Source organism: Rhea pennata, chromosome Z (genome assembly GCF_028389875.1).
Source record: "Rhea pennata isolate bPtePen1 chromosome Z, bPtePen1.pri, whole genome shotgun sequence".
NCBI lineage: Eukaryota > Metazoa > Chordata > Aves > Rheiformes > Rheidae > Rhea > Rhea pennata.
Genome location: NC_084702.1, coordinates 69,904,256 through 69,919,942, shown reverse-complemented (window position 1 = coordinate 69,919,942; position 15,687 = coordinate 69,904,256). Strand labels below are relative to the sequence as shown.

Here is a 15,687-nt window from a genome sequence, read left to right as displayed (position 1 = left end):
ACGTTCTTCTCCTTGACCTTCCATATACAAACTTTACATAAAGCTTTATTGTTGTTTTTTACATGTAAGATCTGATGAAAATCAAGTTGTAAAGTAATAACTCTCACCACCACCTTCTGCAGTAAGATCAACTTGATGCTAAGCAATAAAGGAACATCAAGGATGAGCCTACCCTAATTCACCTGACCTATTCAGAGAAAGTACAGGAGTAAATTAAATAGACTGTGTCCTTCTTTGTGCTGCAGCCAGGCACTTTACTAGGACATTTATTTCTCTCTTGGGCTTGTAGCCATCCTCTAGCACCTGAAAGGCTGTAGTATGTTGCAGCAATTTTAAGAATGGTTTTCTAAAAGTGTGCTGGGTTTTTCCCTTTGGAAATTCACAACCATGAAATGAAGAGGGCACGTAAGTGCTTCTCCCTTCTGTTTAGTACACTGCATCTTTCAGGAAACTGGTATTGTATGTTATGCATGTTAACTATTTAGAAACCAGAAGTGTAACTGCTCTACATTTTTTCCAGAGGCAATCAATAGTGTTATCAGAAGCAATTTAATAAAATTCTCCACAAGCCTAATACACTTGTAAAACTTATTTCTCATTCAAACACCAACGACAAAGTATCTTAGCAATGTTAGTACTCTTCCTACCAAATCTAAGAAGTCTAAATTGGGAAGAAGCATGGTGCAATAGGATTGGGTTTGTGAAACAGAACAGTCAGTGCTGAGGACCTTACCCCCCATAGTGTGGTATTTCAGAGTTATTTCAGACCCTCTTTGCCTGGTTCCATGGACAGAATATTTACTTATCATCAGCAGCACAAAATGTGCTCCTGCAGAATATTTTTTAGTATAGTCAATGCAAAAAGAATGCTTTCAGAAAGCTCAGCTACAAGAATTACAAAAGGTAAATTGGAACAACTTGAATATCAGTTTCCAAGTGATGCAAATTAAAATACTTACGTGGAGACTAATACAGATTAGTATTGTGGTATTTCATCTTGCAGAAAGAACATCTCAATGACTGCAAGAATTACAGAGGCTTATTCTTTAAAGTAGCCTCTACGTCATCACAGAACTATCTAGGTATATTTCACACTTTAAAAAAAAAAAAGTTTCAGTAGAGTCCAAACAATTCAGAGGAGGTGGTTAGAAATAATTACATCCCTCTATGTAAAGGAAAAAGTGTTAAACTATAGAATAAGGATGCTGTCCACAAAGAATTCAAAATGAAAATTCCTTAAAAAAAAAAAAAAAGCAGCTTCAAATGACAAAACTTAGGAAAATTAAATGAAATTGTTAAAAGGAATCTAGATCACTTGTTGTATAAAGCCTATATTTTTTGAAAGAGTCTTCACTTGCAAACTGTAGCAACACTTTCCAACACTCTACTTGTAGTACTGTGTTTCAAAAAGGTGCATTCAAAAGAATATTACTCACCCAGCTTGGAAAATCAGACCAAGTTGGAACTCGTTGACAGAGGTCACGAAGAATACGTATGATAATCACGCAGGACTGCAGACCATTAGCTCTAGCCTTGAGAGCAATACAAAATCAAATTAATTAATCCCAGCACCTACAGCAAATAGGACTTGTTGAAAGACTAAAACACCACTGTTCAATGGAAGCTCAGATGCAAGATGGAAACAAATCATTCTACAACTTTATTCCATGAGCTGCCATTTACAGCAGTATTTTATACAGGGTTAGTAATTTAAGGTGGTAGAAGTCAAAGTGCACAGGTTATACAAGAATAACATTTCTTGATCCCCTGTACACTTTGACCTATGTTCACTTGTAACAATAAATACAGTATTTTTCTATATTAGAAATAAAAAGGATAAAGTAAAGGTCTAAAAAGTAGGTATAGAGACTGAAAGGTCAAGGAAATCTGTTTGGTTTCTTTATTGTGCCTTTGCCAGAATGCAAAGTCACTAAACCAAACAGTTGCTTCTCACCTTTCATTCCCTACACTTATTGCACTTAAAGAAATAGGAAAAAAAGTCTTAAATCTAAACACAAAGCTTTAAACACATATTCCATTACTTAAAGCAAAGTTACTCTGCAGCCTTATGGAATATATAACAAATATACAACATATGATCACCCCAAGCGATTCAAGCTTTCAACATCGCCTTCTCAATGACTGGAAAAAAAAATCATGTCAAATCAGCAATAACTGCATAGAGCAGTTCCTCCATACTCAACTTGCTACAATTAAATTTAGGGACCAGAAAAATATTAAGTATTATTAGCATGAACAACGCTGAGTGTTTTCACACAGTTAAACATTATATCGCAACTGAACTAATCTCTCATAAGGCTACAAGAAGAAAGTAAAATGATGTTCCGAACCTGGAACCACTTAGCGTGGCGTAGAGCAGCCAGAGCGTCAAGGCATTTTTGCCTGTCCAAGACGTCCGGTGGGTCTTTCACCATACCCGAGGTTACATCTAAAATGGATTGAATTGGCAAAATGCAGTGAGGAATGGGTGTTTGACCAGGTGAGCAAGACACTTCCTTAAAGTAGCTTCAGTGTCACACATGCCATTTAAAGCTTAAACCCTTGACCAACAAATGTAAGTGTTCTATAATATCCATTTAATTAAGATTAGGGCATCAACCCTGTATGAAGGTTAAGAGCATAATATACTTTAGCTCTCAGAATATTATCAAATGCATTGCAGATTATGCAACACTTAGTACTTCTTTATTTAAGCTAACACTGGAAAAATACATTTCCCCTAAAATTAAATACTGAAGGAAGGATGGTTGGACACAGTGCACCAGCACAGAGAACACAAGACAGAAGGAACACAAAAATCCACTTTAACCAAGTAGAAACATTCAAACTTAGTTTGTTGTGAATTTGAATGGTCACATGTTATTTAGGACCTAGTCCTAGAAAGATAACTAAGCATAAACAAATCTTAAAAGCGCTCAATGTTTAGTAATAGTGTTATTTCTGTAGTAATTTAATCTTAGAATGGAAATGATTTTGCTTTAAAACCTGACTAAAGGAATGTGAAATGCTCTTCATATTAAGAGTTCTATCACCTTATAGTGCTATATCTTTTAATTTGTGTAAATAAATTCCTCAACCCATGATGTGTGGTCCAACATTACTTAGGATGCAAAGACAGTTGTGAAAAGGGACTATTTTACTTCAGCATGAAAAAGAAAAGCAAAGAATAGTTTAAAAATAAAGCAGAATGTCTGAAAAAAAGAACATATACTAGATCTTGTACATTTAAATCTTCAAAAAAGGACTAAAGAAAGATACCAAGCTGACTGTTATGTTAAACTAAATGGAAGAGACCAAAAGCCCTTTTTGAAGTGGATTAATCAATGAAACAGGAACAACTGAACAACCTGAAACAGTATCTTCAGGTACTTAAAAATGTATTATAGGGATATTAATGATGAACTTCAAAAATTCTTTGATTTGTTTATGGTAAATGGCTGCTGTGACTAGGAACACAACGTATATCAGCAGTATAACTGGTGATGCATCAGACGAAGACAAGCAGAAAACCTCACGCAGTGACATTCACTTCACTGGAGTGGACTAATAAAGATAGTTTACTTCAGTTAAAATGCAAATTTAGATAAGTCAGAGAATCAGGTTTTATAGGAATATATTAAGACTCATGAAACATACCAACAAGGAGCAGCTTTTAAGGATGCTGCAGAGAAAAAGCTTGGAAATCACCTATTTATGAACAAATACAAAATAAAAATATTGAAGTAGGCTACTTTAGTATACCAAGAGTTAAAAAGCTATAACAAAGATGGTGCTGTTGGTGCTGTAATCTTGCAATGTAATGATTAATCTGAAGCACTCCATTCAGATTGGTGCTCTTTTTATTTTTTTTTCTTTTTAGTAATGATATTTTTATTGCTTGGCATAGGGTTAAAAAAGAGGAATATTTCAAAATATGAACCAAGCTGATAAGAATACATAAATAATTTCTTCTCATATAGATACTCAAATAATGGACTATCTGTTAAAGTGGAATGAAGAAAAACTGTACTAACAAAGCATTTACAGACAAAATGAAGACATTTAAAGTGGTATTTCATTCAAAAAAAACCCCAAACCTATACAAGAGCAGTGCCAGGCAAGATAGCTGATGAAACAAGTACAACGTGAATGTAAGAAACAAGGAATATATTTATAGAAAACCCACAGTAGGAATATAGTGGCAAAGTAAGATTGAGAAATTTAAAACAAAAAACATGAGTTTGTTGGACCTAGTAGCCTGATCAATTATTTATGTTCTTCTAAAAACTAATATGCAAATAGGTGACACTGTGCAATCTTTTAAGCACAATAATTTGCTACGTAGTTTGAGACTTCCATTATTTGACTTCTAGCTCTTCAAAACTTCAATTTGGAAAATAATTTTACTACAAAATAATTACATTTTAAGTGCACAGAAGACAAGCCTACTCAATGCTGGAAATGCAGATCTGAAATGTGCTATTAGTATTTGAAATTATATGAAAAACCTTGAAACTTAAAAATACTGTGAAAGTAGAAAGTTGCCAAGGCACCTTTTGCACTGAGAATAAATTGACTAAAAATTTATTACGGAAACTCTTCTAAAATTTAATCTGTGGATTTTTGCATCAGTTTCACATTTCAGGATTAACCCCTTAAAGACTATTTAACTAAAGCCAAACTCCTAACCTACTATCCCTCTTAAGTTAAAAGCTTAATTAATTTATAAAACTCAAGTGCAAATTCTTACCCTATATAACTTAATTTATTGCTAGCCTAAAAATAAGGGGTTAATCTTCAGTTAGACATGCTGTGTCCACACTACTTCTTCATTAAAAGTTAACAGGTATATCAATTTTGTTAAGTTTTATTATGTGAAATACATATTACCCAGTCAACTATTTCAAAACTAGTGTGAACACTGCTTAATTCTAGGAGAGAGACAAAGACGGAAAGAAAATAAACACAAAGTAACAGGAGATGCTAGGACTATGCATCCAAACCCCCTCCTTTGTAAAGCATGGCAGGTGTGACATTGAGCTTTAGAAAACCTTGGTCAAAAATCCTTCCGATGTCTTGGCAGCAACCCCTAACAGGAATCAAGTCCCTCTGCTAGAAGGCTTTGGACCGGGGCTGTTAGCTAAGGATAAAAAAAGACACACGCGCACACACATATATGTGTTTATAAATATACACATTGTGCTTGCTGAAGGAAGGATTCCACAGCAGGGGTTAGAACACTTTGAATATATCAGATTTGGGAAACTGTCAAACGCACAATACTGTAAGGAACAGTAGCTATGCGGTTAACAATTTTATTTTACATGGTATTTTTTAGCCTTTTATCACGTAATGGTATTATTATACATCAAACATGATTCTACTCCACGTGCAAGTCTCAGTCTCATCTTTGCTTAAACTGGTTCTTCCGGTAAAGCCTTCCTTATCACCTGAACTAGCTCCCCAAGCGAGCTAAAAAACTCCCAATCTTTAAACCATTGTAAGACACAGAGCATTAGAATCTGCAGTAAGAAAAAAACCCCACAAACCCATACTGTTACTCTGCAGCAAATAAGCAGCAACCTTCATAATAAAGTCTTATTTGCTGCAATAATTTGCAGTTCAGCCATCTATTTTCCTCTAGTTTCAAAAGTAAACTTTTATGCGCATCCATTTTTTACTGCTCAGTGTCTTGAAGAGAAATCTGATTTGATTTTGCTTGCCCGAAGGCAGTACTGCATTCAGCAGTGAATAAACTCAGAATGTATCATTTTAACTCAAGTGTGGGTCAGACAAAAATACAATTTGTTTCCTTCAGGAGGCTTATATTAAGGGATTGACTGTAGGCATTTAAAATTTATTTTTACTCCATGCTATAGAATTTCAGGCCAGGAACAATTTCATTGAAATTGAGCACTGCAACAGGAATCAATACTGCACTTTTGCTCAGTACATACAGAAATAAACATGATTCTTACAGGTAACTTCATTTAATGGTATATCTAATTTAATAAACAAAGCTATCAAGTTAAAGTGTTCCTTATGACTTTATGCAATATGCTAAGTCTGATTCAGCACAGACAAATCAAGGTCACGTTACACTCGTTTTTGTCAAAAAATAAGTAGAATTGGTTGGGTATGACAGTATATGCACAAAGCATTTATAGCTAGCAATGATACATGCAGCTTAAAAATCACGTACAGAGCATTCTTGAAGACTTTTGAAAAGTCATCCGAACTAGAAAACACATCTTGAAATTTTTTGATTACATAGGATGACTTTGGTAACACTGCGTGCTTATGATGCACTAGTCACAGCTATAGAATGTTTACTAATGCAATATAAAACCTCAAGTATTTTAGAGGACATGTAATGATGAGATGAAATAAATAAATAAAAAAAATCTGTGGCTTATATAAATATGTATATACACAAGCACATGTATACATATACACACACAATTTTTTTAACCTGCATATAAGAAGTGTTAAGATAGCCTCAGATTTCCTATTTGTAGGTTCATAGTCAAACAGCAGAACCCTGTTTGCCACGATCTTTCAACTACAAAAATACAGGATTAAAAGGAAACAAAAAGTTAATTTTATCTGACCCATAAACAAAAAGAACCAATGTACTGCAGACATTAATCATGCTTGTTGGCTTAAAAGCTTTTGGAGTTTTGAAAGTGTTACAGAACAGACCCTAAAGCAACACTGCTGGCACCAGAGAAATTGCGTACTTCAGGAATGTAAATCGATTTGTAAGCTCCACCTTCTGCTTCAGTTCAATGACAAAGTCATTTCTCATCGTACTATTCTGGGTTTGCCAGTTGGATAAAATACTGATTGTAATACCAGGAGCCTAAATATACTCAAAAAGCACTCTAGACTGAAGAGCAACCTCAGAGAGCTGGAAAAAATCACATCGTCTTTTAAAGTTAGAAGGACTGGTACCATCAAAAGTATTATACATGCACATTTTAAGTGGCACTGCCATTTGGAATGTGCAAGTGATAGTAATACTGATCCAGTGTAAACCCCAAAACCTGTGATTTAGTTTTCTAAAAACACAGTCTTTCTCTTAGGGCAAGGCTGCTCTAGAAAGCCAGCTTATAGCCACTTGCTGTAAAATATTTAGTTTTCCACATAATTTATAAGAGGGGGAAAAAATAGTCAAGTTTGTACCTTTTCCAGAAAGCTGAGGTTGGACATAAATGCAGAATTAAAAAAATATATACATATAAATGCATCACATAAGCATTTATTTGAATCAACTGTTCTCTGTTGAGACTGGCTGCTGAAAAACAAGGTTTCCATCAAATAAGTTGTGCCAGCATGTTGCCTTCCAGGACTTAATGCCATCTTAAGCAGAATAGATAAACGTATGAAAACAGGTAAAAAAGAAGCAACATCTTTAACAACTTCCCAACCTCCATCCCTCATGTTCTCCTCCCGAATGACTGGAGACGTCAGTGTGATAGTAACTTGCATTTTGGGTTCCACACATGAATTTAGAACTATTGCTGCTTCTGGTACTGCACACTTGATATCGTATTTCTCAGGACTTATTACCTAAATATTGAGAAACAAGTTTTTATTAGCGTTTGGTCAAGAACAGTATGGAAAAGAAAACTGTTTTCAATCTAGTCTTTCTAACAGAGAAATCGAAATGCAATATAAGTATATGAAGGAGACACTTCTGTATTCTAAGAAAAACTGTTTAAGTAATTAAAATATATATGAACTTGCATAGTTTCCAAATCATTAATGAAAATACATACTGAAAATACTTCATCAAGCATGCAAAAGGAAAAAAAATTACCCAGAAAGGAAATTCATATACAAACTAAATTAAATAACTAGAATCTTGACAGTGTTAAAATAAATACATAAAAGTACATTTAAAAAGCACTGGGCTGCAGTGATTCTTCTCTTTCCAACTCTCAATTACAGAGCATTGCTAAGTACATTCTATCCTTGATTACCACAACATGTTCCAACAAGAACAAAGGGCAAATTAAATATCAGAGTTTAGCGCAAGCATAACAAGGTCGTTATTCTGAGCTGCTTCTTACAACTAGATTTAATAGTTCCAAATACCCTTAAGAGAAAGCTGTAGGCTCCTCTGTCATCTCCTCAAACAGAGGAGGTGTCCTCCACAACTAGAGGGAGGAGCGACTTCTCCATTAAGCAAGACCAAGAAGTGCACTTTTGAAATTTTCTTCTGCTTTGGTACTTTGAACAAGAGTGAAACTAACATTATTTTCTAACTAATCTGTGTCTGCTAATATTTCTATCATGACTCTGATTTTGCCAAGCATTTTACCAGACTGTAACAAGACAGTGATGGTATGGCAAAACTTAATACAATGGTAGACAGCCTTTGTACAGTAGAGAGTGATGGAAAAAATAACTTTATTCTGTACTTTCATTTCTTGTGAAAACCTAACAAATGGTTTACATGAATTCAACTGAATCATCTAAGATTGCACATACGTTTTCCTTCTTTTCTTTTTTAAGATGTCATATCAAAAAAAGATTACAAGTCTTGCTTTGTTAACTTCATTGTGGAACTACAAACCACTGACACATACAAATTGGAAACAAGATTTAAGTAGAGACTGGCATTAACAGAATAGTGACTTTCAGTCAGTAAGTCTCCTGATACTGCTGCAATAATATACAAATTACCTTAGTCTCTGGTCATAACTATCTGGACCAAAAAAAGTACTGTCTGTGCTAATTTCTATTTCCAGATTAAAAAAAATCTATTGAATAGCAACTGATACTAAACCACTAGCATAAACACCTCCAAACTTGTGGACTTGATCTCTCTTACACACAACATACAAAGAGCAAAAAGCATCGCATGGTCACGAAATTTGGACAGAAGCACTAAGAAAATGAAAACAAAGCTTAAACTATGAAACAGAGTCAGCCATGCAAATGTGTTTGACTTCAGGACAGATTTTTATATATCTTTATAAAAAAACTGAATCCAAAATCTAAACTCTACTTACTGCAAGTTGTTTGGGAAGACTTTCTGCAATACGACTGAGCAATGTCTTTGAAGGCTTCTCAGCACATAACAAAACAAGATTGACATTTCGGTCTCCACGGAGCAGCAAACCTTTAGCCAAAACGCCTACCCGTAAAACTCCCTTCAAAGCTCTGTGAAGTGGATTACAGTTAGAAATTGCATTTAAAATAATATAAAAATTTTAAAAATAATTCTGAAGATAGAGAAGTGACATAAAACAGAGTATTCCACATACTCTTGAGGCCACGATGACATATGCCATATCAAGACTTAAAGGGAACAGAATCCCTGAAAGCACTGAGGATGATACAAGGAAAAATACAAGATGCCTTCAGAAACAAAAGATGGAAATTCTTTAAAATATATATATATATTTATATATATAAAAAAAAAATATATATAAATATATATATTATATATACACACACATATATACACATATACACACACACACACCTGTCTTTACTGCCATCTTTTTTATCATCTCCCTCTTTGCTCTTGTTTTTTTCATGGTCAGTCATGTTGTCAGAAACAAGTTTCAAAGCACGCTCAGTAATAGAAACAATTTTTTGGACTGCTTGAAGTTCCTCCTCTGTTGGATATATTGCTGCATGCTTGGTCATCACATAGCGGTCATCAGAGGAATCTGGGCGGCGTAGAGGCTAAATGGAGAAAAAGTGCATTTCTGAAATCCGTATTTACTTGGAAGATCGTAGAAGATACGTGACCCAAAACTCAACATTGTGGTTAAACAACAGATATTGAAAAAAACCAGATCATTTATACGTAACACAACACAAACTGAAGTGTCCTTAATAATTTAACACTAGTCACAAGCAATCACGTCTGAAGAATCATGAAGTGTGTCAAAAAGGATGAAGTCCCAGGATCAAAAGTGTGTTGCTCCCTGCTTCCCCCCAGCATAAATATCTATTATCTTTCTGTTTACTGGGAAATAGCTTATTCAATGATGCAAAATAAAGTATCCATACCCGCTTTCATAGAATCACAGAACAATTCAGGTAGAAAGGGACCTCAGGAGGTCTCTTTTCCAACCTTCCGTGTAAAGCAGGTCTGTGAGACCAGACCAAGTTGCTCAGGGCTTTATCTAGTCAGGTCTTGAAAAGCCTCCAAAGATGAAGGCTACACAACCTCTCTGCTGCAACCAGTATTCAATGTTTCTGTTGTTATGGTGAAAAAAGGCTTCCTTGTATTCAGTCTGAACCTCTTGCTTCAGTTTAAGCCAGCAATATCTCACCTTCTCGCCATTTAACACTATAAAAGAGTCCAACTCCAACTTTGTATCCCACTGGTTTCTGGTACGCTACTAGGATCCCTTGAAGACATCTCTTCTGAAGGCTGAACAAGCTCGGTTCCCTCAGCTTCTCTTTACATGGTATCTGCTCTTGACGATCCTGGTGGCCTGGTTTAAACCACTCCAATTTAAACAATGTCATTCTTGTATTGGGGAGCCCAAAACTGGATGCAGTATTTTAGAGCGGTACTCTAAGTACTATTACCTCCCTCCATCTACTGTTAATAGAGCCCAAGATGTTGTTAGCCTTCTTTGCTGTCATGGCACATCGCTGGCTCACATTGTCTGTCTTATTGTCCAGGAAGGTCCACAAGTTCTTTTCACATCTAGAGCTGCTCCCTAGCCTGTCAGTTCTCAGCCTGTATTGGTGCAGGGGGTTATTCCATCTCAGGTGCAGCAATTTGCATTCATCCTTGCTGAATTCTGTAAGGTTCCTGTTGGCCCATTCTTCTGGCCTTGCCTAGGTCCCTCTGGATAGCAGCCCTGCCACTGAGTGTATTGACTGCTCCCCCCAGTTTAGTGTTGACTGCAAGCTTGGTAAGCCTTCACTCCACTGCCTCTGTCAGCTCACTGAGAAGATGCCAAACATCTCTAAACAGCTCCTAGGACAGACACCTGTTGTAGTCCCCTTGTTACTGACCTCCAGGTAAAGTATGACCCACTATCCTGAGACTAATCACCCAGCCATTTTTACCCATCCAGTTGTCCACACTTAATGCACACGCAGTTAACTAAAAAGACCTAGTAGACAATTACACAGAACAACTTGTATTTCAGAAGAATCAATATTTGTTTTCAACACATCCTTTACTCCCCATCATATAAGCAGGCTTACAATGGAATACCAGCCCATCCATACAGTTTTACTAGCATATAACATTTTCATTTTTCCAAATAGTTTATTAAAGAATGCTTTAAGAAGCTAAAGAACAGCTTAAGCAGCACTGAATAAGTTATACTTCTTAACTATGCCTCCTGATAAATAAGCTTTTTTTTTTTCTTTTAGTTTTTTTTTTTTATTATTATTTTATTTTTAGTTTTCAAGTTAACAAACTCACAGCTGGCCCTTGGGGCTGAGGAGGCATTCCTGGTCTAACACCCAGCAGGCCTAGAGGTCCTGGAGGGCCATGAGGATATCCTCCATCTGGTATTCTGCGTCGGTCATCCCAGTGATGCTGCTCTTCCTCCATTCTCCTCCAGTACATGTCCTCCTCATATCGTCTGAAGAGTTAGAACAAAAGAGTTCTCTTTACACAACAGCTAAATATTTCCAATCATTCTAAATGCATTTTTGATGTTCTTCACCAACTCATTTCTAGCAGTCACTACCAAATAACAGCAAACTCCACAAGATAAGTCAAATGAATGGTTATTTTGAAAGCAAGACTATATTCATAGTAAAATAATTCTGGTAAGTCCACATTCCTCAGAGGGACTGAATACTAGCAAAGAAAAAAAAAAAGAGGAGTTGTAACAACTGGATTTAAAACAAGACAGTACAGAGTTCCTGCAACAGGCATTCAAAAGAACCAATCACAGAAGCAGAGTTGATTTAGGTAACCTGACTGCAGCTTTGTCTCATTTATTGATAAAACAGTATACATTACCTCATTTCCATCCTCCAGCGTTCTTCCTCTTCTCGCCTTCTCCAGTATTCTTCTTTCTGCATCTGTTTCCTCATTTTTTCTTCTTGAATTTTTCTTGCTCGAATACTGGGCTTTACTTCTACTTGTAAGTCTGGGTTTACTTTTTTCTAGTTCAGAAATATGAATGAATGAAATGTTTGCTTTCCTCTTCACATCATCTCACTGTTATAGAAGTTTTCTGACACACTTAAACACAACTAGTTTACAATAAAATTGAGGAGTGAAATGCAGTTTTAAAACTGCACTGAATGAGTAGCTGAAGAAAAAAAAATCCGTATCAATTATTTTAGAGTTAAGAAATAACAAATACAAAATATTTACAAATAGCATAAATGCCCTCTTCACCTATATCAGAACAAAGTAATTTAAAATAAAATGTTACACAAAATGTTAAGTAGTTTGCTGTTAATTCTATATTAGAAAGCCTACTCTATAGCCTGAACAAACATTTTAACTGCAAGGTACTTCCTGATGCCCTGTTCCTCAAGGGTCGCTTGTACATGGGCAAAAATATGAGTTACCGAATACATTTATTTGGCAATTTTCTCTCTTCTTTCATTCTTTTCACCATTATGCAAGCCTCCTGCATCTCCTGTGACCAGAGAAGATTCTTCCTATATAATCCTACAATGATCAAAATGCACACTGTATGTTGGTACAGCTGTCTCTCCAATTATGACTGATAAAACCAGCAACATGTGATTTTCAAATGTCTCCATAAAGGGCCCATGTGGTGTCTCCCCAAAACATTTGGCACCATTTCATACTATTCGTAATTCAGGTAAATGACACAGAAGAACTTACTATTATTTGCATATGCTGTTATTTAAGATGTTGCAAAGGTTGCCTAAGAACAATGTTCAAAATGTTCAATCAAAAAAATAAACCACAGTTTCCACAGACAGTATTACCTCTTTAAAGACTATACTCCTAAAAAACAAATCCAAAACAAAAAAACTAGAAAAAAAAATCCCCCAAAACAACAAAAAACACCCCCAAAATAGCAACGAAAAAAAAAAGGAAGTCAACCAGCAGGTAAATATATCTCTACCTTTTTTACATACTGTTCAGTCAGACTACCTTCTTTTGACCAATCTTTAAATACAATACAAGAGTATAATTAGTCAGCTGACATCTGGCAGTTTTCAGATACAAGCATTAGCATTTCTACTAACTTTATACTGCAGTCTGTGCCGCCTCCCTTTTAAATGCATCTCCTTGGCATTAGGATCATTAAAACTGCATTCACAAAGTTTGCAGTGAAAGCGGATCACCTTTCCTTCATCATTCCGTACCTGGAAAATAAAGGTGTAACAAATTCTTTTTTTAGTTTTCTTTTTAAAACTAAAGCTGACATACAAATAACTCTGAATAAAGTCTACTCATCTAAAAACATGCTAAAAACTTAATGCAGCAATTAGAAGAAGGCAGCTTTAAATTAGAACTTTCAATGCTGTCGGAGACCCATAGTGCTAGGTAATGGAGTTCGTCCTTTCCAAAGGACATACTGAATTACACCTAATGCAACCTGCAAATGATGAAAAGTTTACATCAGATTCTGATCCTTCAGACTTCATCCACATATCTCAAACTACCAAAAAAAGAAATCCAACTGAACTCAGAAGAAACACATTGAATATTAAGGAAAAAAAAAAAGTGCACACATGCACCAGTCTTTGAAGGGTCAACATCTTATTTCATATCCCTGATAAATAGAATTTCACTAAGTTTGTTAAAAATGTTAAAAATAGACATTTTCATATTAATACCTCCTCCACATAGTCATGGCCCACCGGCTGGACATCACTTTGCAAGGCAGCAAGAGTCGTGGGAGTCACTGGTTCAGATGCTGCGTCTGGTTTTACTTCCTGTGTTTGTACTGCAGCAACAGGAGTTGTTTTAACAGTTTCAGCTGATTTCATTTCTTCCAGTTTACTTCCTGTTGTCTGAAGCTTATTACCACCTACAAATCAAAGAGTTTAAATCGTTAATTTTCATTAAATGATGATATGACTGTACATAATGTGCATGCTGAAGACTAAGTGCAAGGATCAGTGATTTGGCTAAAGTGTTACTGTTCTTCTAAAACGAGGTACAATTTAAAAGTACTCAAATATATTTAAACTTCTCTTTTTTTAAAAAAAAGTTTTACTACATTCAAATTATTTAAACAGTTAATACTAGTTCTTGATTTTAGCAAGAAAAACTTTACTGCTTTATGCAATTTTGATTTTTACCATTCATTTTTGTGCTTTTTCAAAAGAGAACTGAAAGGGAACAACTCAGAAGAGATATTTTAAATAATCTTTGTTTCATTATAGTTTTTTTTGGAAGTGGATCCCAAAAGTACTTCAAAACCATGTAATGTTTGTATTAACAAAGGTACTATGTCCCCAATACTGTAAACGCATAGGTTTTTCCTTCAAGAGCATAACAGCTTATTTTGGAACAGCTGCTTCCCATCCCTAGATGTCTGTCATGCTCATTTCAAAAGTCATTTTCACAGTTGCAAGGATGTTCCAGCTGCCCAGTTAGCAACTGGCAATGTACTGCAGACTGCTTTAACAATCCAGGCTGTAAATTGAAATTAGAACCAAGTGGATTGTAAACTGCAGTACTGCAGCAGTTGCTACATAACAAAGAGATTCTCTTATGAAGGAGGGAGAAGCCTGCAGGAGAGGCTAGGTGGGGGGGGGAACAGGACAGAGAAAAACAGTTATGAAGCAAAGCTTGTATATACATTCTTATTTTCAGCTATTAGTAATTCTCTTAAACATAAGAGTTACTTCATGCATAAAGTTAGCTAAACACATTCGTATTTGCTGCACTAAGATCTTAAAAAGTTATAGAATAGGTTAGGTTTCAAAATAAAGACTGACTTCTGTACTTGCCAACAAAGTTTATTTTCGGTGTAGATATTTTCTTTACAGGTACATTAGCAGCAGCTGAAGACGTTTTGTTGTTGGACGCCGTGGTAAGTGGTGTGTTTGCTGTGGGAGTAAGAATTTTCACTGCAGAAGATGCAACAGAGGAGTTCACAGTACTGCTGGTAGTTGCTATATTTGAAGCAGAGGCAGTTGGTTTGGAAGCAGATGTGGATGTTGAGGAAGTAGCCTGGGTAACCACATTTGGTTCAGTTGAAGGAATGGGTTTGCCAAGTTTTGTGTGCAGTTTAACTACCTGTAAGAACAAAGAAAAATTCATAATAAGATCTCCCCAGGACAACCACAAAAAATTACCTTGTTATAAGTTATAGAAATGGTAACACAGAAATCAGATAGTTGTTTCTTTACAAAGAGAGATCAGACAGGGAAAAAGTGGACATGTAATACTTAGTCATCTGTAATATGTAAATAGTTAGATAATCTTTGACACCTATTTCAGATTACTTATTCTCATTACAAATTCAGATATTTATGCCAAAAGCTATGCAGATGAGAACAGAAAACCAATGAACTGATAAGTCAGCAAAACCCAAAGAAGGATTCTGCTCAAACCTGTTCCAATTGTTGCCTGGTTGCTTTCTTCTTTCCCTCTAAAAAGTAGTATGTGAAAGTACTTTGTTCCAAATATTGTTTGTAAACAGGAGTGATGTAATTAAAATTCAACAACACACTCTCATTTGAAAATTACATTTCAAGAATATTGACACTGAAAGAATTTGTAGGTTAGCTAGCAAAACTGAA

At 35.4% G+C, this 15,687-nt stretch overlaps 1 protein-coding gene across 2 annotated transcripts in view; it reads right to left on the bottom strand.

The window, feature by feature from the left end:
- ZFR (zinc finger RNA binding protein) overlaps positions 1-15,687 on the bottom strand; it is a 39,716-nt gene that overhangs the window by 3,488 nt on the left and 20,541 nt on the right. The window contains exons 8-17 of one of the 2 annotated variants that reach the window (XM_062599660.1): positions 14,893-15,181; positions 13,771-13,964; positions 13,177-13,296; positions 11,963-12,108; positions 11,414-11,576; positions 9,497-9,702; positions 9,021-9,171; positions 7,431-7,572; positions 2,352-2,449; positions 1,437-1,532 (exon numbers count right to left, since the gene is read on the bottom strand). In XM_062599660.1, coding sequence (XP_062455644.1) covers positions 1,437-1,532; positions 2,352-2,449; positions 7,431-7,572; positions 9,021-9,171; positions 9,497-9,702; positions 11,414-11,576; positions 11,963-12,108; positions 13,177-13,296; positions 13,771-13,964; positions 14,893-15,181 — 1,605 coding nt within the window. Of the gene's footprint in view, positions 1-1,436; positions 1,533-2,351; positions 2,450-7,430; positions 7,573-9,020; positions 9,172-9,496; positions 9,703-11,413; positions 11,577-11,962; positions 12,109-13,176; positions 13,297-13,770; positions 13,965-14,892; positions 15,182-15,687 lie in introns of those variants that run through there. The other variant, XM_062599661.1, reaches the window with a different exon arrangement.